This window comes from Pan troglodytes, chromosome 17 (genome assembly GCF_028858775.2).
Source record: "Pan troglodytes isolate AG18354 chromosome 17, NHGRI_mPanTro3-v2.0_pri, whole genome shotgun sequence".
NCBI lineage: Eukaryota > Metazoa > Chordata > Mammalia > Primates > Hominidae > Pan > Pan troglodytes.
In genome coordinates, this window is record NC_072415.2 from 12,628,905 (window position 1) to 12,651,567 (window position 22,663).

The following is a 22,663-nucleotide window of genomic DNA, read 5'->3' on the forward strand; positions in this document are numbered from 1 at the left end:
GTGAGGAGATCGAGACCGTCCTGGCTAACATGGTGAAACCCCATCTCTACTAAAAGTATAAAAAAAAAAAATTAGCTGGGTGTTGTGGTGGGCGCCTGTGGTCCCAGCTATTCGAGAGGCTGAGGCAGGAGAATGGTGTGAACCCGGGAGGCAGAGATCACAGTGAGCCGAGAACGTGCCACTGCACTCCAGCCTGGGCGACAGAGAGAGACTCCATCTCAAAGAAAAAAAAAAAAAAACCACAAAAAACAAAACAAAAAACAAAAATAGTTAAAATGGTAAAATTTGTCATGTGTATTTTACCACCAAAAAGCCCACAGTGGCCAGGCATGGTGGCTTATGCCTGTAATTCCAGCACTTTGGCAGGCTGAGACAGGTGGATTACCTGAGGTCAGGAGTTTGAGACCAGCCTGGCCGACATGATGAAACCCTATCTCTACTAAAAATACAAAAATTAGCCGGGCATGGTGGTGGGCATCTGTAATCTTAGCTACTTGGGAGGCTGAGGCAGGAGAATCGCTTGAACTCGGGAGACTGAGGCTGCAGTGAGCTGAGATTTCATCATTGCACTCCAGCCTGGGTGACAAGAGCAAAACTCCGTCTCAAAAAAAAAAAAAAAAAACCCCACAAAACAACAAAACAAAACTGTGGGACAGGCTGGGATACACACGGGCTGCAGGAGAGGCCAGAGGAATCTAGATGTGGCACTAAGACCTAAACTGATGGACAAGTGAGCGTGGGGTGTGGCTGTCCTGCTGTCCTGAGGGGTGCACTTGAGACCATGAAGGCAAAAGGCAAGTGTTTTGTACCCCAGGCAACTTTGCAGTAGCACCCTTTCACTGAGTGTAGCATCCAGGCACAGCCCACTAAGGAACAGTCAGCAATACTTCCTTTCTCTCAGGGCTGAAATTGAGACATCATTCACTTCACACACCCATTTTATAGGTGGAGAAATTCAGGTCTAATCAACACTTCTTTATTGAAGGGACCACCCCTGTGTATAGACTTTGGAGTGGCCCTGGGGGAGATAAGTGTGGGTGGGAGAGAAGATCCCAAACTACCAAAAGTTTGCTCCATGTCACAACCTGCCCTAGGCCTCCAGGCCAATGTGAACAGACAGGCACAAGGTTGAGCAGGATGGATGGTAAATGCCAAGCTGGGTGCAGTGACAGGGGCAGTGGCAGTCTGGGTCGACCTCCCATAAGAAGGAGCCACAATGAGACATTGAAGGGTGGGAGGATTTGAAGAAGGGAAAAAAAGAGGTTGTCCTGAGGCTGGAGAGCTGAGCACAGTGTGGTGTTGACAGGGCCTGGCCTAACTGGATGTCAACAGTGAAGTAGGGGGGCATCATGGGATGTCAGGCTGGAGAGGGCAGTGCAGGTCCCACACAACAGGCAAAAGCTCTAGCTTTGGCCTGGAGGCAGCAGGGAGCTCCTGCAGTTCTAAATTGGGGTGGGTAGAACTCTTGTCCCCAGGTATGTCCATGGCTAGTCTCCCCAGGGCCTGGGTGGTGGGGGCAAACCCCTCTTTGGCTCCTTCCTGCATAGCCACCCTTAGAATTGCCTCTGCTTCTCAGGTCTTTGAGACTGGTACAGACTCATCCAAAAAGCCATCTTCTTCTCCTTGAGCTTCATGCCCACTCCTGTGGTAAAATCCAGCTGCAGATATTTTTCATCCTTGTTGTAGCGTGGCCAGCAGGGCAGATTCCCATCATTGGGGTTTCTGCCCAGAAATAAAAAAGAGAGGACTACCTGTGTTCCTTTTCATCCTGCTTCTTTCTTTCACCCTTCCCTCGTTTAATTTGCCCTTGGGAATTGGGGTTCCAGAGGGCTTTACGGAGATGATACTTAGAACTTTAATAAAGAGTAGGAAAGTGTGCATTGGGGTGGGCCTTCCAGGCAGAGCAAACAGTATGTGCCAGGTTGAGAGATATAAAAGACCAAGGCTTTTGGAGGAAGCACAAGTCAAGAGTTAGGTAAAAACAGAGTGTGTGTGTGGCCAGGCCTGGTGGCTCATGCCTGTAATCTCAGCACTTTGGGAGGCTGAGGCGGGCGGATCACGAGGTCAGGAGATCAAGACCATCCTGGCTAACATGGCGAAACCCGGTCTCTACTAAATATACACAAAAAAAAAGCTGGGCGAGGTGGCGGGTGCCTGTAGTCCCAGCTACTCGGGAGGCTGAGGCAGGAGAATAGCATGAACCTGGGAGGTGGAGATTGCAGTGAGCCGAGATCGCGCCACTGCACTCCAGCCTGGGTGACAGAGCGAGACTCTGTCTCAAAAATAAACACAAAAACAAAAAAAAAGAGTGCGTGTGAAAGGGATCGAAGTGGAAAGGAGATGACATAGGAAAGATTTTGAAAGGCCTTTCATGCAAGGTTGAGGAGCTGGGACTTTATCTTGGAGGCAGAGAGAAGCCATGAAGAGTTTTAAACAGGAGAGTGACTTGGTCAGATGTTATTTCAGAAAGACCCCTTGGGCTGGGTATGGTGGCTAACGCCTGTAAGACCAACACTTTGGGAGGCATAGGTGAGAAAATTGCTTAAGCCCGGGAGTTGGAGACCAGTCTGGGCAAAATAGCAAGACTTCATCTCTAAAAAAATACAAAAATTAGGCCAGGCGTGGTGGCTCACACCTGTAATCCCAGCACTTTGGGAGCCCGAGGCGGGCAGATCACGAGGTCAGGAGATTGAGACCATCCTGGCTAACATGGTGAAACCTCGTCTCTACTAAAGATACAAAAAAATTAGCCAGGCATGGTGGCAGGCACCTGTAGTCCCAGCTACTCAGTAGGCCGAGGCAGGAGAATGGCATAAACCCGGGAAGCAGAGCTTGCAGTGAGCTGAGATTGCACCACTGCTCTCCAGCCTGGGTGACAGAGCGAGACTCTGTCTCAAAAAAAAAAAAAAAAAAAAAAAAAAAAAAAAAAAATTAGACGGGCATGGTGGTATGTGCCTGTAGTCCCAGCTACTTGGGAGGCTGAAGTGGGAGGATTGCTTGAGCCTGGGAGGTCAAGGCTGCAGTGAGCTGTGATTGCACCACTACACTCTAGCCTGGGCAGCAGAGTGAGACCCTGTCTCAAAAAAATTAAAAAAAAAAAAGAAAAAGAAAGACACTTTGAGTGTCATAAGGAGGATGAATTGAAAGGAGAGAGGCCAGGCACAGTGGCTCATGCCTGTAATCCCAGCACTTTCAGAGGCCGAGGTGGGTGGATAGCTTGAGGTTAGGAATTCAAGACCAGCCTGGCCAACGTGAAACCCCACCTCTACAAAAATACAAAAATTAGCCAGGCGTGGTGGCCTGTAATCCCAACTCCTCAGGAGGCCGAGGCGGGAGAATCACTTGAACCTGGGAGGCGGAGATTGCAGTGAGCTGGGATTGCGCCACTGCATCCAGTCTGGGTGACAGAGTGAGACTTTAAGAAAATAGCCACAAGGCTAGCCAAAGCTCTCTTTACATGTCACCTGCCCCCTAGGCTGGGCCAGACACCTCCTCTATGCTCTCAAAGTGCCTTGTGCTCCCCCAGTACAGCTCTCAGCGTACCAGATTGTAATTTCCTGATTTTATGTGGTGAGCTGCTGGAGGATGGGGCTCATGTCTGCAACATCCTTGAATTCCAGCTCCCAGTACTGGGGCTGGGCCCAAAAGAGTGCAGTGGTGAATGACTGTGGAATGCTTGAGTGAATGAAGAGTGTGGGTCATGGATCAAGAAGGACACATTCTAGAGACGTTTAGGATCCGGTGACTGACTGGGGAAAGCTGAAGAAGAAGGGGCACCCTGGTTGGGCCAACTGGGCAGTTCCTGTAGGACATGCTGGGGCAAATATCCAAAGCAGCTGGCTTCTTCGGGTCCAGCACTGGGAAGGTAGAATGCCCAGATGTGCTGGGGGGCAGACTCACCCTGTGCGGGCAAAGTTGGCCCAGTATTTCATCATCTGGAGGCTAAGTGCCTTCTCCTTACCCATGGAAAGGACTGGGGGCAGAATGGGATGTGGGATTTCGGACAGAGCAGGGGACACTGACCTCCCACCCTACTCCTGCTGCTTCTGTTGCTTCCGGAGCAGAAGACTTTCATTTGGGAGAGCATCACAGATTAGGAACTGGTGAGCTCCCTGTGGCCAGCCAATGGAGGGGTGGGTCTGCATCCAGAGGTGGGAGACTGGACACCCAGTTGGGGTATCAGGTGGGACCTTTGCACCTGTGGCGAAGGGGCCCCCAAAGAGGAAGTACATCTCATCCCCATGGTCTGCCCCATCAGTGCGGGGTTTGACGATTATCCCACGAGCGTGGTGCTCAAATTCATACAGGTAGACAGGGAGGCCGGCATCTGTGAATAGGGAAACTGAGGAGGGATGCAGGAAAAGCCTCTGCCTAGGCTTCTCATCCACCCCATGCCTCCCACTCACCTGCACCAAGCAGGAAAAAGAGCTTTGGCTTCAGAATCAAGGGGGCAGACTTGAATCCTGTCTGCACTACTCATTCGCTGTGTGACTTAAAGCAAGTTGCTCTACCTTTCTGAATTGTATCAATAATTCCTTATCTTCAGACTGAGAATACTAAAACCTAATTCACAGGATTGTGGCCAGGATCATGGAAGCCTTCCTTTTCCCTGTTCTGAACCTTCCTTTCTTGGCCTCATATTGAAGGGTCTTTGGTGTCTGCATTTTCCAGCCCCCCCACTTTAACCTGTTACCCACATGTTCCCCTAGCCCCAGTCAGCCTGAACTTTCAAGGTGCCCCTAAGCCTGTCCTCTCAGCCAGGAAGCCTTCCCTGACCACCCCAGGCTTCTCCTCTGGACTGTTTGAGGTCCTGCCCTTGTTCCTAAGGAAGAACAGTTCCTCTCTTATACTTTTTTTGTTTTTTTTTTGAGATGGAGTCTCGCTCTGTTGCCCAGGCTGGAGTGCAGTGGTGTGATGTTGGCTCACTGCAACCTCCCCCTCCCAGGTTCAAGCGATTCTCCTGCGTCAGCCTACTGAGTAGCTGGGACTACAGGCATGCACCACTACAGCTGGCTAATTTTTTTGTATTTTTAGTAGAGATGGGTTTTCACCATGTTGGTGAGGCTGGTCTAGAACTCCTGGCCTCAAATGATCCACCTACTTCAGCTTCCCAAAGTGCTGGGATTACAGGCGCGAGCCACCGTGCCTGGCCCCTTCCTCTCTTGTAGTTGATAGCATGCTGCCTCCTCTGTGATATCTTAGAATCCTATACTAGCCCAGAAGTACAGAGAGGGTAGGGGAGCAGTCGATAAGCCCAGTTGGTAAACAGCACACCTGGAGAGTGGACGGGGCCAGTGTGGCCACTCTTGGGGACCCCGCATACCTCGGTGGTAGTGAGCAGTCTGCAGTGTGGCGTATACAAAAGTGGCATCTTGAACTATGTCCATCATATGGTTTCGTAGCATCTTCCAGTCATGCTCATTGACATTGTCCAGGTACTCCTCCACCACAAGTGGTACCTGCTCCTTGGTGATATTCTGAGTGAGGAGGCCACACTTACCTGAGGCCTGGGTGCCAGCTGGGCCAGAGGTGGGCCCACCAGTGACTTGGATCCATGCTCAGCCCCCCAGGAGTTTTTGGCCTGGGAGGGGGAAAAAAGGGAGCTTCCTGGGAAAGTTTCTGTCTCTGCTGATTGTAACCCCTGATTTTGCTGCATAACTGCCCCTGTGACCCTGAGCACCTTACCTGTAAGCAGTCATCTGATCCCACAGCAAACCCCAGACCCTCCAAGAAAGATCCTTACCCTGGCTGTGAGCCCCTTTGCAAAGAGCAGCTACTAGGTTAAAAAAAAACGGGGGGGTCAACCCTGTCCGAACTGAGCACCCCTGCCAGCTGGGTCCCTCACCAACAGGGTGTGGGTACTGCAGAGCATCTTAGTGATGGTTTCCTTTCTCATCGCCTGCCGGTTTAGCGGGAACTTCATGATCTGTTCACAAGACAAGGACCCCAGTGTGGGTCAGGCCTGAGCATTAGGAGGGATTTTGGCCAGAGCTACAAAGGCCCCAAAGGTCTTGCCCATCTAATGATGAGTTATCAGACACAGCACACAGCCCAGGAAGGGCCCATGACTCTCTCTTGTCCCCCTGCTCCCATCCTGCTCATCACTACCACCTGGGCCAGAGCTGAAGTGGTACTGAGTGGGGGTCCATCCTGAGTTGGGGCATCTACCCTGACCCAGGAGCAAGGGAGGGCTTCAGGATTTGCAGTTGCCTAGAGGCTTGGGAATGAACATCATAACCCCTCTAAACTATGATCTGAGAATGTGTGGCCCTCAAATCTCCAACAGGCCATACTTCTCCCTTCTTCCCCTCCATCATTCATGGCCAGTTTTCACTGTACAGGGACTACAGGAGGCTCCCAAACATAGGGCATCCACAGAGGGGCTACTGGCATCTGACCTGGTGCCCAGCACCGTCCAAGAGGCATCCTTCCCTACCTCCACTATGGTACTCACTTACGTAAGGCAAGAGCCAATTGAACTCCTACTCACTTACGTAAGGCAAGAGCCAATTGAATTCCAGGTTGTTGACACCTAGAAGGTAGGGCACAGATGAAACCTGCCCCTGGATCAGGAGCACCAAAGGGTCATCTGGGATCACCACACCATCCACCACAGGGCTCATGGACCAGATAATCTACAAGGCAAAGGGCATTTCCAGCCAGTCTCCTCAAGTATCCTCCCAGGGTCCCTGTGAGCTTGGGTGCCCCTTCAGAGGCTGCTCTAGCCTAGGTTCTTTGATTGGGAAAAGGCTGGGGCTGGCATGGTGAGCCCCAGGAGGATGGGTGTGGGAGGGCAGCAGGATAGGCAGGACCAAATTATGTGGACTTGGGATGGCCGCGGGTATCTGTATAGCTCACTCCTTCACCTCTTGAAAATCATTGCTAAATTTCACTTCACTGAGTCCTGTTCTAGCCATTCTATTTAAAAGTCCATACCTCCCAACATGTCCAACCCCTTTACCCTCTCCATTCCTTGCTATTCACTTATCACCTTCTAAGGAGGTGGACAATGTATTTATTTATAGGGTTTATTCTCCTTCCCCACCGGAACATCAGCTCCACTAGGGAAGGGATCTTGGCCTGAACAATTCCCTAAGTATCCCAAGTGCCTGGCACAAAGTAGGTGTTAAATAAATACTCAAATTGCAGAATGTGGCCTGTTTACCTCTTCAGGGTCTCTGTGGAAGTTCAGTTGGAGGAATCTCTGTGGGGGAGAGGAAGGGATCAGAGTTAAAGGAAGTCTCCCTCGTGTGCTCTTGAGACAGGGTCCCTGGGGAAGTAGTTGGGGGTGGCTGGGTACCAGGATAGGAGGATGGCCCTCAGGCAGCCAGGTCAGACAGCTGGAATGTTCTACCTACCATCTTGTTGGACACACGCATCACCTTGGCCCCTGATAGTGCCCTCAGGCAGTTTACCAGGATCTGTGTGCTGTTGTGGTTGCATCCAGCCAGGTGGGCAACCTTCTATAGAGAGAAGAAGGGATGCTCAGGGGTGCTTCCATCCTGCCCTTCCATGCTGAGCCCTGGGGAAGGAGAGGCACTCACCTTGGCCACTTTCAGTGGGTTACGAGTGATGAAAAGTCTGAATAACGCGGTGCCACTCTGGGAAATGGCCCGATGGAAGAGACCTGAGACTAGGGGTGACATCATCTGCAAGAACAGGGAGGAATACACCAGTGAGATGCCCAAGTAGAGACACCTGGGCTTTCTGGGCATCTGTCTGGCCATGGGCAGGCAGCCTGAGTGAAGCCAGGAAGGGCAAGTAGCTGGGAGGGAGTCAGAAGTCCTAGGGTGATGTCCTAGACCTAAAGCCAGTGGTATTCCTGCCTCTGGTCTGTACAGTGGGCCCCAGTGGGTTCCAGAGGGGATGTGAGATTGGGGGAGGGAATCTGCTGGTGTGGAAAAGGGGTCTCCCTCTACTTTAGGGCTAGAAATGAGGGGTAGGTGGAAGGGACCTCATGGTTTCCCCAGGTTGTTACCTGCGCTGACAGCTGTTAGCCTCTCTCCACTGCCCAAATTGGGGGAACAAGTACATCTAGGGCCTCCCATCCTGTCCCTTGGATACCTCAGACTTCATGTGCCCCAAACCTGCTCCAGCCAATCCCTGTCTGGGTGGCATTCCTTACCCCATACCATCCCCCAGCCCCAGGGGCCTTCCCTATCTCTGCTAATGACCACACCCCAGCTGCCCTAGTCCTGCCCATTTGGCCTCCTGGATCACTCTGAGCCATCCTCTGCTCTCCATCTTTCCTGCCCCTGCTTTAGAGCCAGCCCCCATGATCTCTCCTAGGATATATCCTATCCCCATCCCTGCCCCTCCCAGTAGCTCTCCGAGTCTCTGCTCCTGTTTCTTGCCAACCCAGTCCCATGCAGCAGGCTGAGCCATCTCTCTAAATGCACATCTGATCATGTCACTTTGCTGCTTACAATCTTTCCCTGCTTTGGAGAATCGCTTGAACCTGGGAGGTGGAGGTAATGGTGAGCTGAGATCACACCATTGCACTCCAGCCTGGGCAACAAGAGCGAAACTCCATCTCAAAAAAAAAAATTTTTTTTTCCTCTGCTTTTTAGTGAATTTTGGATAAAGTTGCTTAATTCTCTGGGCCTTCGTTTCTTTATCTGTAGAATGGAGACAACAGTACTTTTCTTTTTGGACTATTGAAGGAATTACATGGATGACGACACATAAGGTGCTTAGAAGAATGCCTGGCACACAGGAAGTGCTCAGCTGTTGAGTATTATTATGACTGTGGCCAGCAATGTCCTGTGTGATGTGTTCACTTCCCAGCCATATGCCCCTCACAGGGCATCTTACAGTACACCCACATTCCAGGCACATCCCAGGTCAGCAGTCACACAGGAGTCAGGGGCAAAGCCCGTCAACTCATGCCCCTGGCTTGCAGGCCTGGTGTGAGGTCCTAGCCTCGCCCAGGGGGCAGATGGTGGGCTCTGTTCAGGGGATAGAGTTCTGGGGGAATGTGGAGATGCAGAAGGTGCTGGGTAGCACCTGGATTCACTGATTACCCCAAGCCTCAGCACTACCCTTCCTGGGGCTCAGTTTTCTCATCAGTGCTATCCCTCAACAGAGGAGACATCCTTGGCTGTGAGGGGCTGTACCCTTGGCAGGGGCGAGAGCATTTCTGTGGCAGGCACGTTCCTGTACACGCAAATCTGCACATGGCCTGTACAGTGGAGCATACATTTGTGGGAACGCAGGAGCCTAAGTCTGTGCTGGGTCCGTCTGGGCATTGCTCTCACCAGTCCTGAGATGCTCATGGCCCCCGCCGACTGGCCGAACAGGGTCACATTTCCTGGGTCTCCCCCGAAGGCTGCGATGTTCTCCTGCACCCAGCGCAGAGCCGCCATCTGGTCCAGCAGCCCCCAGTTTCCGCGTGCGTGGCTGTCGTCCGTGCTGGGCGTGTGGGGTTCACTGTCAGGGTCCCGGGCCTCGACAGTCAGGGCGCGTTGGGCTGCCCTCCTGGGCTTCCCCCACCCAGCCCAGCCTTGCTCCTCTAAGACCCAGTCCTGCGACCACACCCCCTTCCTTGGAGTTAGCTCGCCCCATCCAGACGGTATGGAGCGCCCGCCCCTTCCACCGAGCGCCAGGCCCCGCCCCCGCCTCGCGGCCCCACCCCCCCCATCCCCGCCCCAAGCCCCGCCCCTCCCTTCCCACCCAGTCCCCGCCGCTCCGGCCACAGCTGCGGTCCCAGAGGGTACCGGCCCCGCCACCTCAGGAAGCCGAAGATGCCGAGCCTGTGCTGCAGAAACACCAGCACCACTTTCTCGCGGGCGGCCAAGTCAGAGCCCTCGTACGAAGAAGTAGCGCCCACGATGAAGGCGCCTCCCGGGAACCAGACCATCACCTGGATGAAGAAGGCCGGGGCCTGAGCGGGGCGGTGGGCGGCGGTGGGACCGCGGGCGCGGGAGACCTGGCACTCACTGGCAGCTGGGGATCCCCGGGCGCGCGCGCCGGCGCGTACACGTTCAGGTACAGACAGTCCTCGCTGAAGCGCAGCCACTTGTACTGTTCCCGCGTGCTGACCTACATCGAGGCCAGCTGGCCCCAGGACTCCTGCAGGCACCTGCGGGCACCAGGTAGCGGCGGCGGCCGCCGGGAGATCGTTTCAGTCCAGGGTCAGCAGTGAGAAGAGGGAACCCAAAGCAAAATCCAGGCAGCGTCTGTGCGCGTGCGTGTGCGTGCGCATGTGCGTGCGTGTCCGTGTCCAGGAGGCCTCCGCCAGCGCCGGGGCCCAGGACTGGGAGGCGGGTTGGCCTCTCAGGAACCATCCCCTCCCTGCCCGGCGCCTCAGTCCGTGGAGAGATTCCTGCTCCTGTTGGTGCTGTCAAGGCAGGAACCTGCCTGCCCTGGGCACCTCCCTGTCTTTCATGCCCCACCCTCCCCTCAGTCTCCCTTCTGCCTCCCAAACAGCTCTGGAATATGGTCCCTCCCCTCCATCCCCATCTCTGGGGAGATGTCAAGGCCACCACCGTCTCTGGTCTGGACAGTACCCCAGCCTCTTCACACTCCTCCTACTCCTTGGCCACACTCTGGCGGACTATGTCACTCCTCTTCTTCATATCTTCCCTAATATGTACAACTATGATATATCAATAAAAACAAACAAATCAACAAAAATCTTCCCTGGCTCTCCACTGCCCTCAGGATAAAGTTAAGATACCCAGAGTAGCCAGGCCCTCCTTTCCATCCAGTCATCTCTGTCCCAGCCACCCTTTGCTGTAGATACATGTGGCCCCTTGCCTCCCACCTCCAAGCCCGTGGGCCTCAGTCCTCTCAAGCAAATGCCTTCTGCCCTGCCCAGCAAACTCCTATTCGTGTTTAAGGCCCAGCTTAAGTGGTGTCTCCTCTCCTGGTCGCTTCCTCTTCTGTGCCTCCCGACATCCTCTCCACTTATTTTTTTGAGACAGAGTCTTGCTCTGTTGCCCAGGCTGGAGTGTAGTGGCATGATCTTGGCTCACTGCTACCTCTGCCTCTAGGTTCAAGCAATTCTCCTACCTCAATCTCGCAAGTAGCTGGGACTACAGGCACGTGCCATCACGCCCAGCTAATTTTTGTATTTTTAGTAGAGTCGGGGTTTCACCATGTTGGCCAGGCTGGTCTCGAACTCCTGGCCTTAAGTGATCTGCCCACCTCGGCCTCCCAAAGTGCTGGGATTATAGGCATGAGCCACCATGCCTGGCCTCCTGTCCGCTGTTGACCATGTCCTGGTTGGAGTTATTTCAGTTGGCTGTTTTTCTCCCCAAGTGACCATGCACTTCCCAAGGGCAGGAATGGAGATAGATTCATCTGAGTATTGGCACCCAGCCCAGTGCCTTATACTGTGTGGATATTTGGGGTATTTTTGTAGCATGGACTCTCTGGCCACCTCACCTTTTCTCCCTGCTGGCCCAACCCCTAGGTGGCTATTCTCATAACAGCTGGGCCTGGACCATTTGATTGGGTGCAGGACACCCTGTTTGCCTCGCCTGTTCCTCTGCTCCCTTCTGCTCTTGTCCTAGCCTAGCCTGTTCCCAGAGCATCACCTGCTCCCTTTCACCAGTCCTTCCCTACAGCATTCCAACACTCCTCTGGCAGCAGCTAATGTGGTATTAGAATGCTGTCTAGTAAACCACATCTAGCACCTCACCAGGAAAGCCAGGGCTCTGATAGCTGGGAACTGGGATTATGAACAGCCAAGGCTTCTGTGCCCATCCCACCATCAGAGCCATCCTGCCATGGTCACCAGTGACATCCATCTTGCTAAATCTCTGTCATTATCTTACTTGCCCTGACAGCCCTCAACACCGTTGACCATATTATATTCCCCTTTGCTCTATCTCCTTCTCTCTTTTTTTTTGTTTGAGATGGAGTATCGCTCTGTCGGCCAGGCTGGAGTGCAGTGGCACGATCTTGGCTGACTGCAACCTCCGCCTCCTGGGTTCAGGTGGGAGATATCAGCTCACTGCCTCAGCCTCCTGAGGCACATGCCACGACACCTAGCTAATTTTTGTATTTTTAGAAGAGACGGGGTTTCACCATGTTGGTCAGGCTGGTCTCGAACTCCTGACCTCGTGATCCACCCGCCTCTTCCTCCAAAAGTGCTGGGATTACAGGCATGAGCCACGGTGCCCAGCCTCCTCTCTTTCTTTAGAGACAGGGTCACCCAGGCAGCAATGCAGTGACATGATCATAGTTCACTGCAGCCTTGACCTCCTGGGCTCAAGTGATCCTTAACCTCCCAAGTAGCTAGGACTACAAGCACGCGCCATCACACTGGATAATTTTTAATTTTTTTGTAGAGACAGGGTCTCACTATGTTGCCCAGGTTGGTCTGGAACTCCTAGCCTCAAGGGATCCTCCCATCTCAGCCTCCCAAGGTGTTGGGATTACAGGTGAGAGCCACCTCGCCTGGCCAGATTATCTTTCTCGAACAGCTTTCCTTCTCTGGGCTTCTGTAACACCCCGTGCTCCTGATATTCCTGCCACCTCATTGGTGGTTCCTCCTTCTCTCCAGGCCTAAGCATGAGAGTGCCCAGTCCTCGACCCTCAGTTTTTGTTTTTTTTTCTGACCATCCTTTCTCCCATCATCCAGGCCCAGGGTCTTCACACCACTGATGTGCTGATGATCAGTTTGCCTTCTGTCTCCTCTCTCCAGCCACCTTACCGCCCCTCCACGTGGGACATCCGTCAGCACGTCAAATTTAACAGGCCCCAAAAGGAACTCTGTGTGTGTGTGTGTGTGTGTGTGTGTGTGTGTGTGTGTGTGTGTGTGTTTTAGATAGGGTCTCACTCTGTCTCTCAGGCTAAGTGTGAGTGGCACGATCACAGCTCACTGCAGCCTCAACCTCCCAAGCCCAAGCGATCCTCTTACCTCAGCCTCCCAAGTAGCTAGGACCACGGCACTGCGCCCAGCTAATTTTTTAAATTTCTTGTAGAGACAGGGTCTCACTACATTGCTCAAGCTGGTCTCAAACTCCTGAGCTCAAGTGATTTCCTGCCTTGGCCTCCCAAAGTGCTGGAATTACAGGCATGAGCCACTGCTCCTGGCTCAAAATGAATTCCTATTTTGCCCAAACTTGCTCTTGCTCCAGTTTTCCTCATTTTGATAAATGGTACCCCTATTTCCTTGTCTACTGTGGCCAAAAACTAGTCATTATCAGTGATTCCTCTTCTTTCCTTGTGGCTTATATCCAATTCTCCAGCAAATCCTGCCAATTTTACTTTCAAAATAAATTTGGAGTCTGATACCTTCCTTCCACCTCCCCTGTAACTACCCAGGCAGAAACTACTATCTTTGAAACATCCTCCTCTCCCGCTGCCCACCCCAACCACCACCCCATGGGCTATTCTGAGCAATCCACAAATTCTTACACCTGACACTCCGTTTCCAAACAGCCATTGTTCTGACAGCTCATGGTCAGTTTCTAACAACTGATGCCCAGACTTCTATACAGTGAACACCCTAACCTCTAAATCTCTGATCTCCAGGGTTCTAACAGTGGCCATCCCATGTTCTGTCACCTGATCTTTGGGATTCTAAATAAGTCACAGAATGTTCAGGATAACTGGGATCTTATCAGTGACAGCCAATGTTCTGACAAGGAACGCTCTGGTATTTTAGTAACTGCTAGTCATGTTCTAACAGTGGACAACCTGATTTTTTTTTTTTTTTTTTGAGACAGGGTCTCACTCTGTGGCTCAGGCTGGAGGGCAGTCAGTGGTGCACTCATGGCTTACTACAACCGTGATCCCTTGGGCTTTGATCAAGTGATCCTCCCACCCCAGCCTTTAGAGTAACTGGGACCACAGGTGCTCACCACCGCCCCCAGATATATTTTTTTTAATTTTCTGTAGATATGGGGTCTTGCCATGCTGCCCAGGCTGGTCTTGAACTCCTGGGTTCAAGCAGTCATCCTGTCTTGGCCTATCAAAATTCTGGTATCACAAGTGTGAGCCACTGTGCCCAGCCAACAACCTGTTTTTAACAGCTAGACACCTGGGGTGGTATTTGTATCTTTTTATATCAGCTGATACCCAGGTTCTCAGACATTTTTCTAAACCCTGTGCTTTAACCAACTGATGCTGAGCATTGTTAATGATTGCCACAGAATGTTCTGGACAGTGGATTACTCAACAGTCTGAATAAACAGTAAATACACTTGTTCTGGGTAAATCGCCAAGCCCAGTGCTTCAAAGGGCAGTCATTACTCTAATTATGCTTCTGTGACTCAGGGCTCAGCCCCCAGAGAGAGGGAAGAGCTCCGGACTGGGTCAGGGGGGTGATGTGAGAGTGAACACTGCCCCTCAGACACATTTAGGAAAATGCAGCTCCCCAGCAGGTGCTGGAGCACGGTCAGTGACAGCCTCCCCCTTGCCTGGAGCTCTCCTCTAAGAAACCAACAACAAGGCTAGGCGCAGTGGCTCATGCCTGTAATCTCAGCACTTTGGGAGGCCGAGGCATGTGGATCACGAGGTCAAGAGATCGAGACCATCCTGGCCAACATGATGAAACCCTGTCTCTACTAAAAATACAAAAATTAGGTGTGCATGGTGGCACATACCTGTAGCCCCAGGTACTCAGAGGCTGAGGCAGGAGACTCGCTTGAACCCGGGAGGCAGGGGTTGCAGTGAGCCGAGATCGTGCCACTGCACTCCAGCCTGGCGACAGAGCGAGACTCCATCTAAAAAAAACAAAAACAAAAACAAAAACCAACAGCAGCATTGTCAGTGATGTAAACACCATCAGGACCAGTTTGCTCATGATACGGGTCTGAAAACTGAGGCCCAGAATGGGCCCCAGGCCTGCCTGTGATCACACAGTGAGTTCTTCTCAGTGAGCTGTGCAAAGCCCCACCCAGATGCAGGCATAGGCCCATTGCCCCCTCCCAGTGGACAGGCCTCTGACTCTTACCCAGGCGGGTAGGTGGTAGCATCTCTGATTCCTTTCCAGGGCTCCGGGGGTTCTGGAGGTGCAAACCTGAGGATACCTAGAGGAGGTCTGGAGAAGGGGACTCCTAAAAAGACTTGGATGGGTGTCTTCCCCACATGCATCTGTTTTCCTTGCAGGGTTCCATATTTGGTGACCACTTGAGGCCTCTTGGTGTGCAAGGCACCTGGGAAGAGAAGGGAAAAGGGTCACCTCTGCTCAGTCACCCAGCCACAAATGGGACCCTGGCTCAGCCACTCAGCCACAAATGGGACCAAGGCACCTGGAAAGAGAAGGGAAAAGGGTCACCCCTGCGCAGCCACTCAGCCACAAATGGGACCCTGGCCCATCTGTCATGGGAAGCAGTGGCTGCTTTTCATAACAATTGATCATAAACATTGTGTGTCTGTCCACTTTTTCTTGTGCTTCTCTCAGAATTTTTTCTCTCCTTTAACGTTTCATTTATTTATATTTATTTATTTATTTATTTATTTATTTATTTATTTTTTGAGATGGAGTCTTGCTCTGTCGCCCAGGCTGGAGTGCAGTGGTGCAATCTCGGCTTACTGCAAGCTCCGCCTCCCAGATTCACGCCATTCTCCTGCCTCAACCTCCAGAGCAGCTGGGACCACAGGCGCCCGCCACCACACCCGGCTAATTTTTTGTATTTTTAGTAGAGGTGGTGTTTCACCATGCTAGCCAGGATGGTCTCGATCTCCTGACCTCGTGATCTGCCCGCCTTGGCCTCCCAAAGTGCTGGGATTACAGGTGTGAGCCACCACGCCCGGCCCTCATTTATTTATTTATTTATTTAGATGGGGTCTTTCTCTATCACCCAGGCTGGAGTGCAATAGCCCAATCTTGGCTCACTGCAACCTCCACCTTCCAGGTTCAAGTGATTCTCCTGCTTCAGCCTCCTGAGTAGCTGGGACTACAGACACACAGCACCGCGCCTGGCTAATTTTTTTTTTTTTTTGAGATGGAGTTTCGCTGTTTCTGCCCAGGCTGGAGTACAATGGCGTGATCTTGGCTCACCGCAACCTCTGCCTCCCGGGTTCAAGCCATTCTCCTGCCTCAGCCTCCCAAGTAGCTGGAATTATAGGCATGCACCACCATGCCTGGCTAATTTTGTATTTTTAGTAGAGATGGGGTTTCACCGTACTAGCCAGGATGGTCTCTATCTCCTGACCTCGTGATCCGCCCGCCTTGGCCTCCCAAAGTGCTGGGATTATAGGCATGAGCCCCCGCGCCCAACCTCACTTAACATTTCAAATCCCTATGGGTAAGCACATAAAAGTTCATGTCAGCTGGGCGCAGTGGCTCACGCCTGTAATCCCAGCACTTCAGGAGGCCAAGGTGGGTGGATCACGAGGTCAGGAATGGTGAAACCCCGTCTCTACTAAAAATACAAAAATTAGCTGGGCGTGGTGACACACACCTGTAATACAGCTACTCAGGAGGCTGAGGCAGGAGAATTGCTTGAACCCAGGAGGCGGAGGTTGCAGTGAGCCGAGATCGCGCCACTGCACTCCAGCCTGGGCAACAGAGTGAGACTCCGTCTCAAAAAATAAATAAATAAATAAAAATTTATGTCTATTATATTGGCTATTTCTCTGCATCATTTAATGGCAATAAATGCATTATTCATTTTGATTTCTGTTTGTCTGATATTAATATAGCTACATCTCTGTCCTTTTTTTGAGACGGAGTCTTGCTCTGTCACCCAGGCTGGAGTGCAGTGGCACGATCTCAGCTCACTGCAAGCCCCACCTCCCAGGTTCATGCCATTATCCTGCCTCAGCCTCCCTAGTAGCTGGGACTATAGGCACCCGCCACCATGCCCAGCTAATTTTTTGTATTTTTAGTAGAGACAGGGTTTCACCATGTTAGCCAGAATGGTCTTGATCTCCTGAACTCGTGATCTGCCCGCCTCAGCCTCCCAAACTGCTGGGATTACAGGCGTGAGCCACCGCGCCCGGCCTACGCCTCTGTTCTTGTTGTTAACATTAGCCCAGCATGTTTCTAGGAAGAAATCATACACGCATATATGCATTCTTACTCATATGCATACTCGCATCTAATACTCACATGTACATGCTAATTTATGATATAGATACATGTGAGCACAGCTCATCTACAAAGGAACATGCAGAAAAAGGCCAGGCGCAGTGGCTCACGCCTATAATCCCAGCACTTTGGGAGGCCGAGGTGGGCAGATCACTTGAGGTCAGGAGTTCGAGACGAGCCTGCCCAACATGTTGAAACCGCTGTCTCTACTAAAAATACAAAAATTAGCCAGGCGTGGTGGCGGGCACCTGTAATCCCAGCTACTCGGGAGGCTGAGGCAGGAGAATTGCTTGAACCCTGGAGGCGGAGGTTGCAGTGAGCCGAGATTTTGCCACTGCACTCCAGCGTGGGTGACAAAGCAAGACTCCGTCTCAAAACAGACAAACAAACACTCCAAGAAACATGCAGAAACAGAAGAGTAAAATGCATGTCCATATACATACATACATATGCATACAAGTGCAGTTGTACATAGGTGACAACAAATCTATCTACAGCATACTTATTACACGCACACACAAGCACACATACACAATGCAAGCAAACTTACGCCATAGCCAGCTCTTGGCATAGATATGAAATAAGCCAAGTTGAATCCGACTTCGCGTGGATACTCTTTTCTTCCTCTTCCAGGCTGTCATCCTGCCCCACTCCTATTGCCAAGAGTCATTGAAGCCTCACATCCACTGTCCCTTCCTGAAGTGCCCTTGTCTATTTGCCCCCTCCTCCTTTTATCAAAACCGAATTGGGCTGGGCATGGTGGCTCACGCCTATAAGCCCAGCACTTTGGGAGGCCGAGGCAGGTGGATCACCTGAGGTCAGGAGTTCAAGACCAGTCTGGCCAACATGGTGAAACCCATCTCTACTAAAAAAAAACCAATAATAATAATTAGCCAGGCACAGCGGCACAAGCCTGTAATCCCAGCTACTTAGGAGGCTGAGGCAGGAGAATCTCTTGAACCCGGGAGGAGGAGGTTGCGGTGAGCAGAGATCACTCTGTACTCCAGCCTGGGCAACAGAGCAAGACTCCGTCTCAAAACAAACAAACAAAAAACCAAAAAACAAACAACAAAAACCCAAACTGAATTGTTCTGTGCTCCGGTCCTATGGAGCTCATTCTGTAAAGTGACAGAAAGCAGACCTGATCCAAGTAATTAGCGAACCTATCTGTGCATCAGAATCACCTGGAGGATCATTGCAAAAATATGTATTCCTTGGCCCCACCCCACACTCTCTGATGAGAATCTCAGGGTTGCAAACCTCCCCAGATTTTGATGCAAATGGTTTTTGGAATAGGATTTGGAATTGATGCAATAGAGCACACCTTCACACTCCCAGCTGCAGGTTGCCAAAAATGCCTCTCTGCCCATACCCCCAGGTCTCTACAGGTCTCATATAAGCAATATCTGGGCAAAAAGAAGTGACTGCAATGGAGACCCTTCAAGCATGGAGGCAGGCCAGCAGGGGCAAGGGCTAGCTCAAATCTCTCATTTGTGCAGCCTTTGCAGTTTACAAAGCTCTTTCACATGGGCTTCTCCACTGGACTTGGGAGGAGCTGAGGGAGGCCCAAAGACCCAGAGGGGGGCCATGACCAGCCTGCAGTCTCACAGGACACAGCCAGGAGGCCAAGGTCTAACCCATTACCTGGATTTGCCCTGAATCCAGGGTCCACTCATGGTGGAATAGCCAATAGCTATAATTTACTGGGCCTTCATTATAGCCTGGGTGCTGTGCCAAACACTTTAAATTATCTCACCTCATTTTTTTCTTTTTTTCTTTTTCTCTTTTGTAGAGACAGGGTCTCACTTTGTTACCTAGGCTGGTCTTGAACTCTTGGCCTCAAGTGATCCTCCCACTCTGGCCTCCCAAAGTTCTGGGAGTACAGGCATGCATGAGCCACCACACCCAGCCTCACCTCATTTTTCTGAAAACCTTATAGGGCAAATGTTATTGTTACAAAACTATACAAATGTGGAAGCTGAAGCTCAAAGGGGTTATATAAGTTGGCCGAGGTCACACAGAAAAGTATCTTACATCAGAGCAGTGCCTTAAACCATGTTTTTCTGTCGGCTACCCAGCCTCCAAGGGGCACCTAGCCATGTAGCAGAGTGCTCTAGACCCCTGAGCATGAGCTGCCATGGAGTGGTCCCCATCTCAGCTCTGCTACCCAGAGGCAGCATGTAAGCACCTATGAAAACAATATTCCACCTTACTGGTGGTCATAAAGTGCTAACTAAGACCAGGAGTTACAACTTAGACATAATAAATTTAAAAGTGATGGCATCTAATTCTGGTGAAGATAGAGTGAAAAGGACATTCACATATACTGTTGGTGGAGGATAAACTGATACAATGCCTTGGGAAAATAATTTGGCGAAATGTATACAAAGCCATGAAAAGTTCACTTGCCAGCCGGTGTGGTGGCTCACGCCTGTAATCCCAGCACTTTGGGAGGTCAAGGCAGGTGGATCACTGGAGGTCAGGAGTTCGAGACCAGCCTGGCCAACATGGTGAAACCCTGTCTCTACTAAAAATACAAAAATTAGCTGGGCGTGGTGGTGCGTGCCTGTAATCCCAGCTACTCAGGAGGCTGAGATAGGAGAATTGCTTGAACCCAGGAGGTGGAGGTTGCAGTGAGCCAAGATCGCATCACTGTGCTCCAGCCTGGGAGACAGAGTGAGACTCCATCTCAAAAACAAAACAACAACCAAAAAAGAAAATAAAAGAAAAGAAAAGTTCACATGCCTTCACTCAGTAATTCCATTTCTGGGTCTCTCCCCTGTGAAAATAGTCAGAAACACATGAAAACAAAGACCTTTCTGAACTAAATTTATCTATACCATAGTGAATACTGGAAGCATCATTTATATCTGGGGACCAAGCAAGGCCAATGTAACTACAGACTCAAACTTTAAACTGTTTTTGGTAATAATTTAAATTAAAAAACAAAAAAAAAGAGAAAAACCCCAGAGTATAAAATTGTGTTTATTCATTCATTCTTTCTTTTCTTTTCTTTCGCTTATTTTTTTTCTTTTTTTGAGACAAGGTCTCCCTCTGTTGCCCAGGCTGGAAGGCAGTGGCATGATCATAGCTCACTACAGCCTTCACCTCCCAAACTCAAGTGAGCCTCTCACTTCAGCCTCTCGAGTAGTTGGAACTGCAGGCATGCACCACACCATGCTTGGCTAATTTTTAAATTTTTTGTTCAGATGGGCTCTAGTTATGTTGCCCAGGCTGGTCTTGAACTCCTGAGCTTAAGCAATCCTCCCACATCAGACTCCCAAAATGCTGGGATTATAGACATGAGCCACCACATTTGGCTTAAAATTGTGTACATTCTAATAGTACAGCTATAGGTAAATACACAATGAAAAGGTGAAAAGAGGCTGGGCATGGTGGCTCATGCCTGCGGTCCCAGCACTTTGGGAGGCCGAGGCAGGTGGATCATCTCAGGTCAGAATTTCGAGACCTGCCTGGCCAGCATGGCAAAACCCCATCTCCACTAAAAAAATACAAAAATTAGCTCGGCTTGTGGTGTACACCTGTAGTCCCAGCTACTTGGGAGGCTGAGGTGGGGAGAATTGCTTGAACCCGGGAGGTGGAGGTTGCAGTGAGCGGATATGGCACCACTGCACACCAGTCTGGGTGACAGGGCGAGACTCCGTCTCAAAAAAAAAAGAAAAGATGAAAAGAAAATATGCCAAAATGTTAAAAGCGGAGTAAGCAAAGTTTCCTTCAAATTTAAAATAATGGATATATGTATATATAGGCAAAATTTATTTATGATAGAGGTCAGACTAGTGGTAACTTTGAGTATTGACTGAGAAGGAGTACATGGGATGCTGGAGATGGTTTTGTTTTTTTTTTTTTTTCTGAGATAGAGTTTCGCTCTTGTTGCCCAGGCTGGAGTGCAATGGCACGATCTCGGCTCACTGCAACCTCCGCCACCTGGGTTCAAGCGATTCTCCTGCCTCAGCCTCCTGAGTAGCTGGGATTACAGGCATGTGCCACCATGCCCGGCTAATTTTGTATTTTTAGTAGAGACGGGGCAATAATATTGGTTAGGCTGGTCTCAAACTCCTGACCTCAGGTGATCTGCCCGCTTCGGCCTCCCAAAGTGCTGGGATTACAGGTGTATCCTTGTAAGTTAAAAAAACTTTTTAAAAAAAGTTTTTTAAAAATAGAGACAGAGTCTATTTACCCAGGCTAGGTCTTACTATTTGCCCAGGCTGGTCTCAAACTCCTGGGCTCAAGTAATCCTCCCACCTCAGCCTCTCAAAGTGCTGGAATTACAGGCATGAGCTACTATGCCTAACCCACTGGAAATGTTCTAGATCTTGATCTGGATAATGGTTACCATATATATATATATGGTGTATATATATATATGGTATATATATGGTGTATATTATATATGGTATATATATGGTATATATTATATATATGTAATAATTAGTATAATAGATATAATTATACAGTAAAGATGTGTGCACCTTGCTGTATACATCTTATACCTCAGCAAACTTTTGTTAATGTATTAGATTGTTTTCACAGTAAAAAGTGTAGTACTCATTTTAAAAAGAAAGATACTGGGGAGAAATTTGAAGGTGATAAAGAGGTTCATGTAGCAGAGAGGGGGCAGAGACAGGCCTCCTGCTTAGGAGAAGGAAAGAAGGATGGAAGGAAGGAAAAAGGTGGGAAGGAAGGAAAGATGTGGCCATGTTCTCAGACCCCTTCACCAGTGTTGGGAGGCAGGAAATGCAGAGAAGCCCTGAGGTTCAGGGAGGCTAAAGGACTTGTCCAGACTACCAGCTGGTAGATGGTTTAGTGTCCTGAAACCCTACCCTCAATTTGCCCAGGCTTTGTCTAAGTGCTCCTGCCCTGCTGTCCCCAGGAGAGGTTGAACTGGGGCCTGTCCCTCCGTCCCTTGTGCCCGTCTTGCCTGACACCCTCGGGAAGGGGTGGGGGTCTTACCCAAGGCCGTCTGCGCCATCAGGCAGAGGGTGAGGCTCGAGCACAGAATCCACCTCATGCTCCAGCCAGCTCCTGCTGTGGGCAGGGGTGATGGCAACACTGTGGATGGCATGGTAGCCGTGTCTACAGTGTGTGAGCACACTTTTATCTGCTCTTAATCCCTGCCAGCAAGTACTGGGGCGGGAGGAATTGTAACCAGCTTCTGACCAGCCCACAGCCTTGTCTCTGCCTTGGGCAACAGGTCACGCTAGATGATCTTGGCTCTTCAGACAAACTGATCAGCCTGCAATCTCCACCCCGTTTGCTCATCTGTGCAGTGGCTTAAAGCTGAACATGTGTGAGTCAAGGTCTAAGCATACAGTGGGTGCCAAGATTGAAGTAGAACACCTGGTTACTTGGCCCTTCAGCCAGGGCTTCCTGTCTGTGGATTTAAGGGTCTTGGGCCTCCCTGCTCCCCAGTGCCTCGTCCAGCCTCTTCCCTGCCTTTCCTCGCACATGCTGACCCTTGGCTATCCTCACAGTTTCATAGTCCACATGTGGAAGCTGGACCTGAAAGCAACCATAATGTGGGAGCCCAGAGGGGCACCCGAGGAGTGAGCCCAGGGCCGGGTGGTGGGAATGAAGATTCCCTGGAAAAGATCTAATCTTCTAAGTAAAGGATGAGGAGGAGTGGGCCAGGCAAAGAAAGATCCTGTTTGA

General features: G+C 50.8%; 1 protein-coding gene across 1 annotated transcript; it reads right to left on the bottom strand.

Moving 5' to 3' along the window:
* Positions 1-1,458: 1,458 nt before the first annotated feature.
* LOC134808710 (carboxylesterase 4A-like) lies at positions 1,459-22,100 on the bottom strand. Its single transcript, XM_063796153.1, is given in 14 exon segments — positions 1,459-1,722; positions 3,901-3,973; positions 4,199-4,327; positions 5,324-5,477; positions 5,846-5,926; positions 6,495-6,635; positions 7,166-7,204; positions 7,359-7,463; positions 7,545-7,649; positions 9,258-9,411; positions 9,729-9,862; positions 9,940-10,081; positions 14,909-15,110; positions 21,965-22,100. Coding segments are annotated over 14 exon segments (1,740 nt in total). The 5' UTR covers positions 22,077-22,100; the 3' UTR covers positions 1,459-1,553.
* Positions 22,101-22,663: the final 563 nt, after the last annotated feature.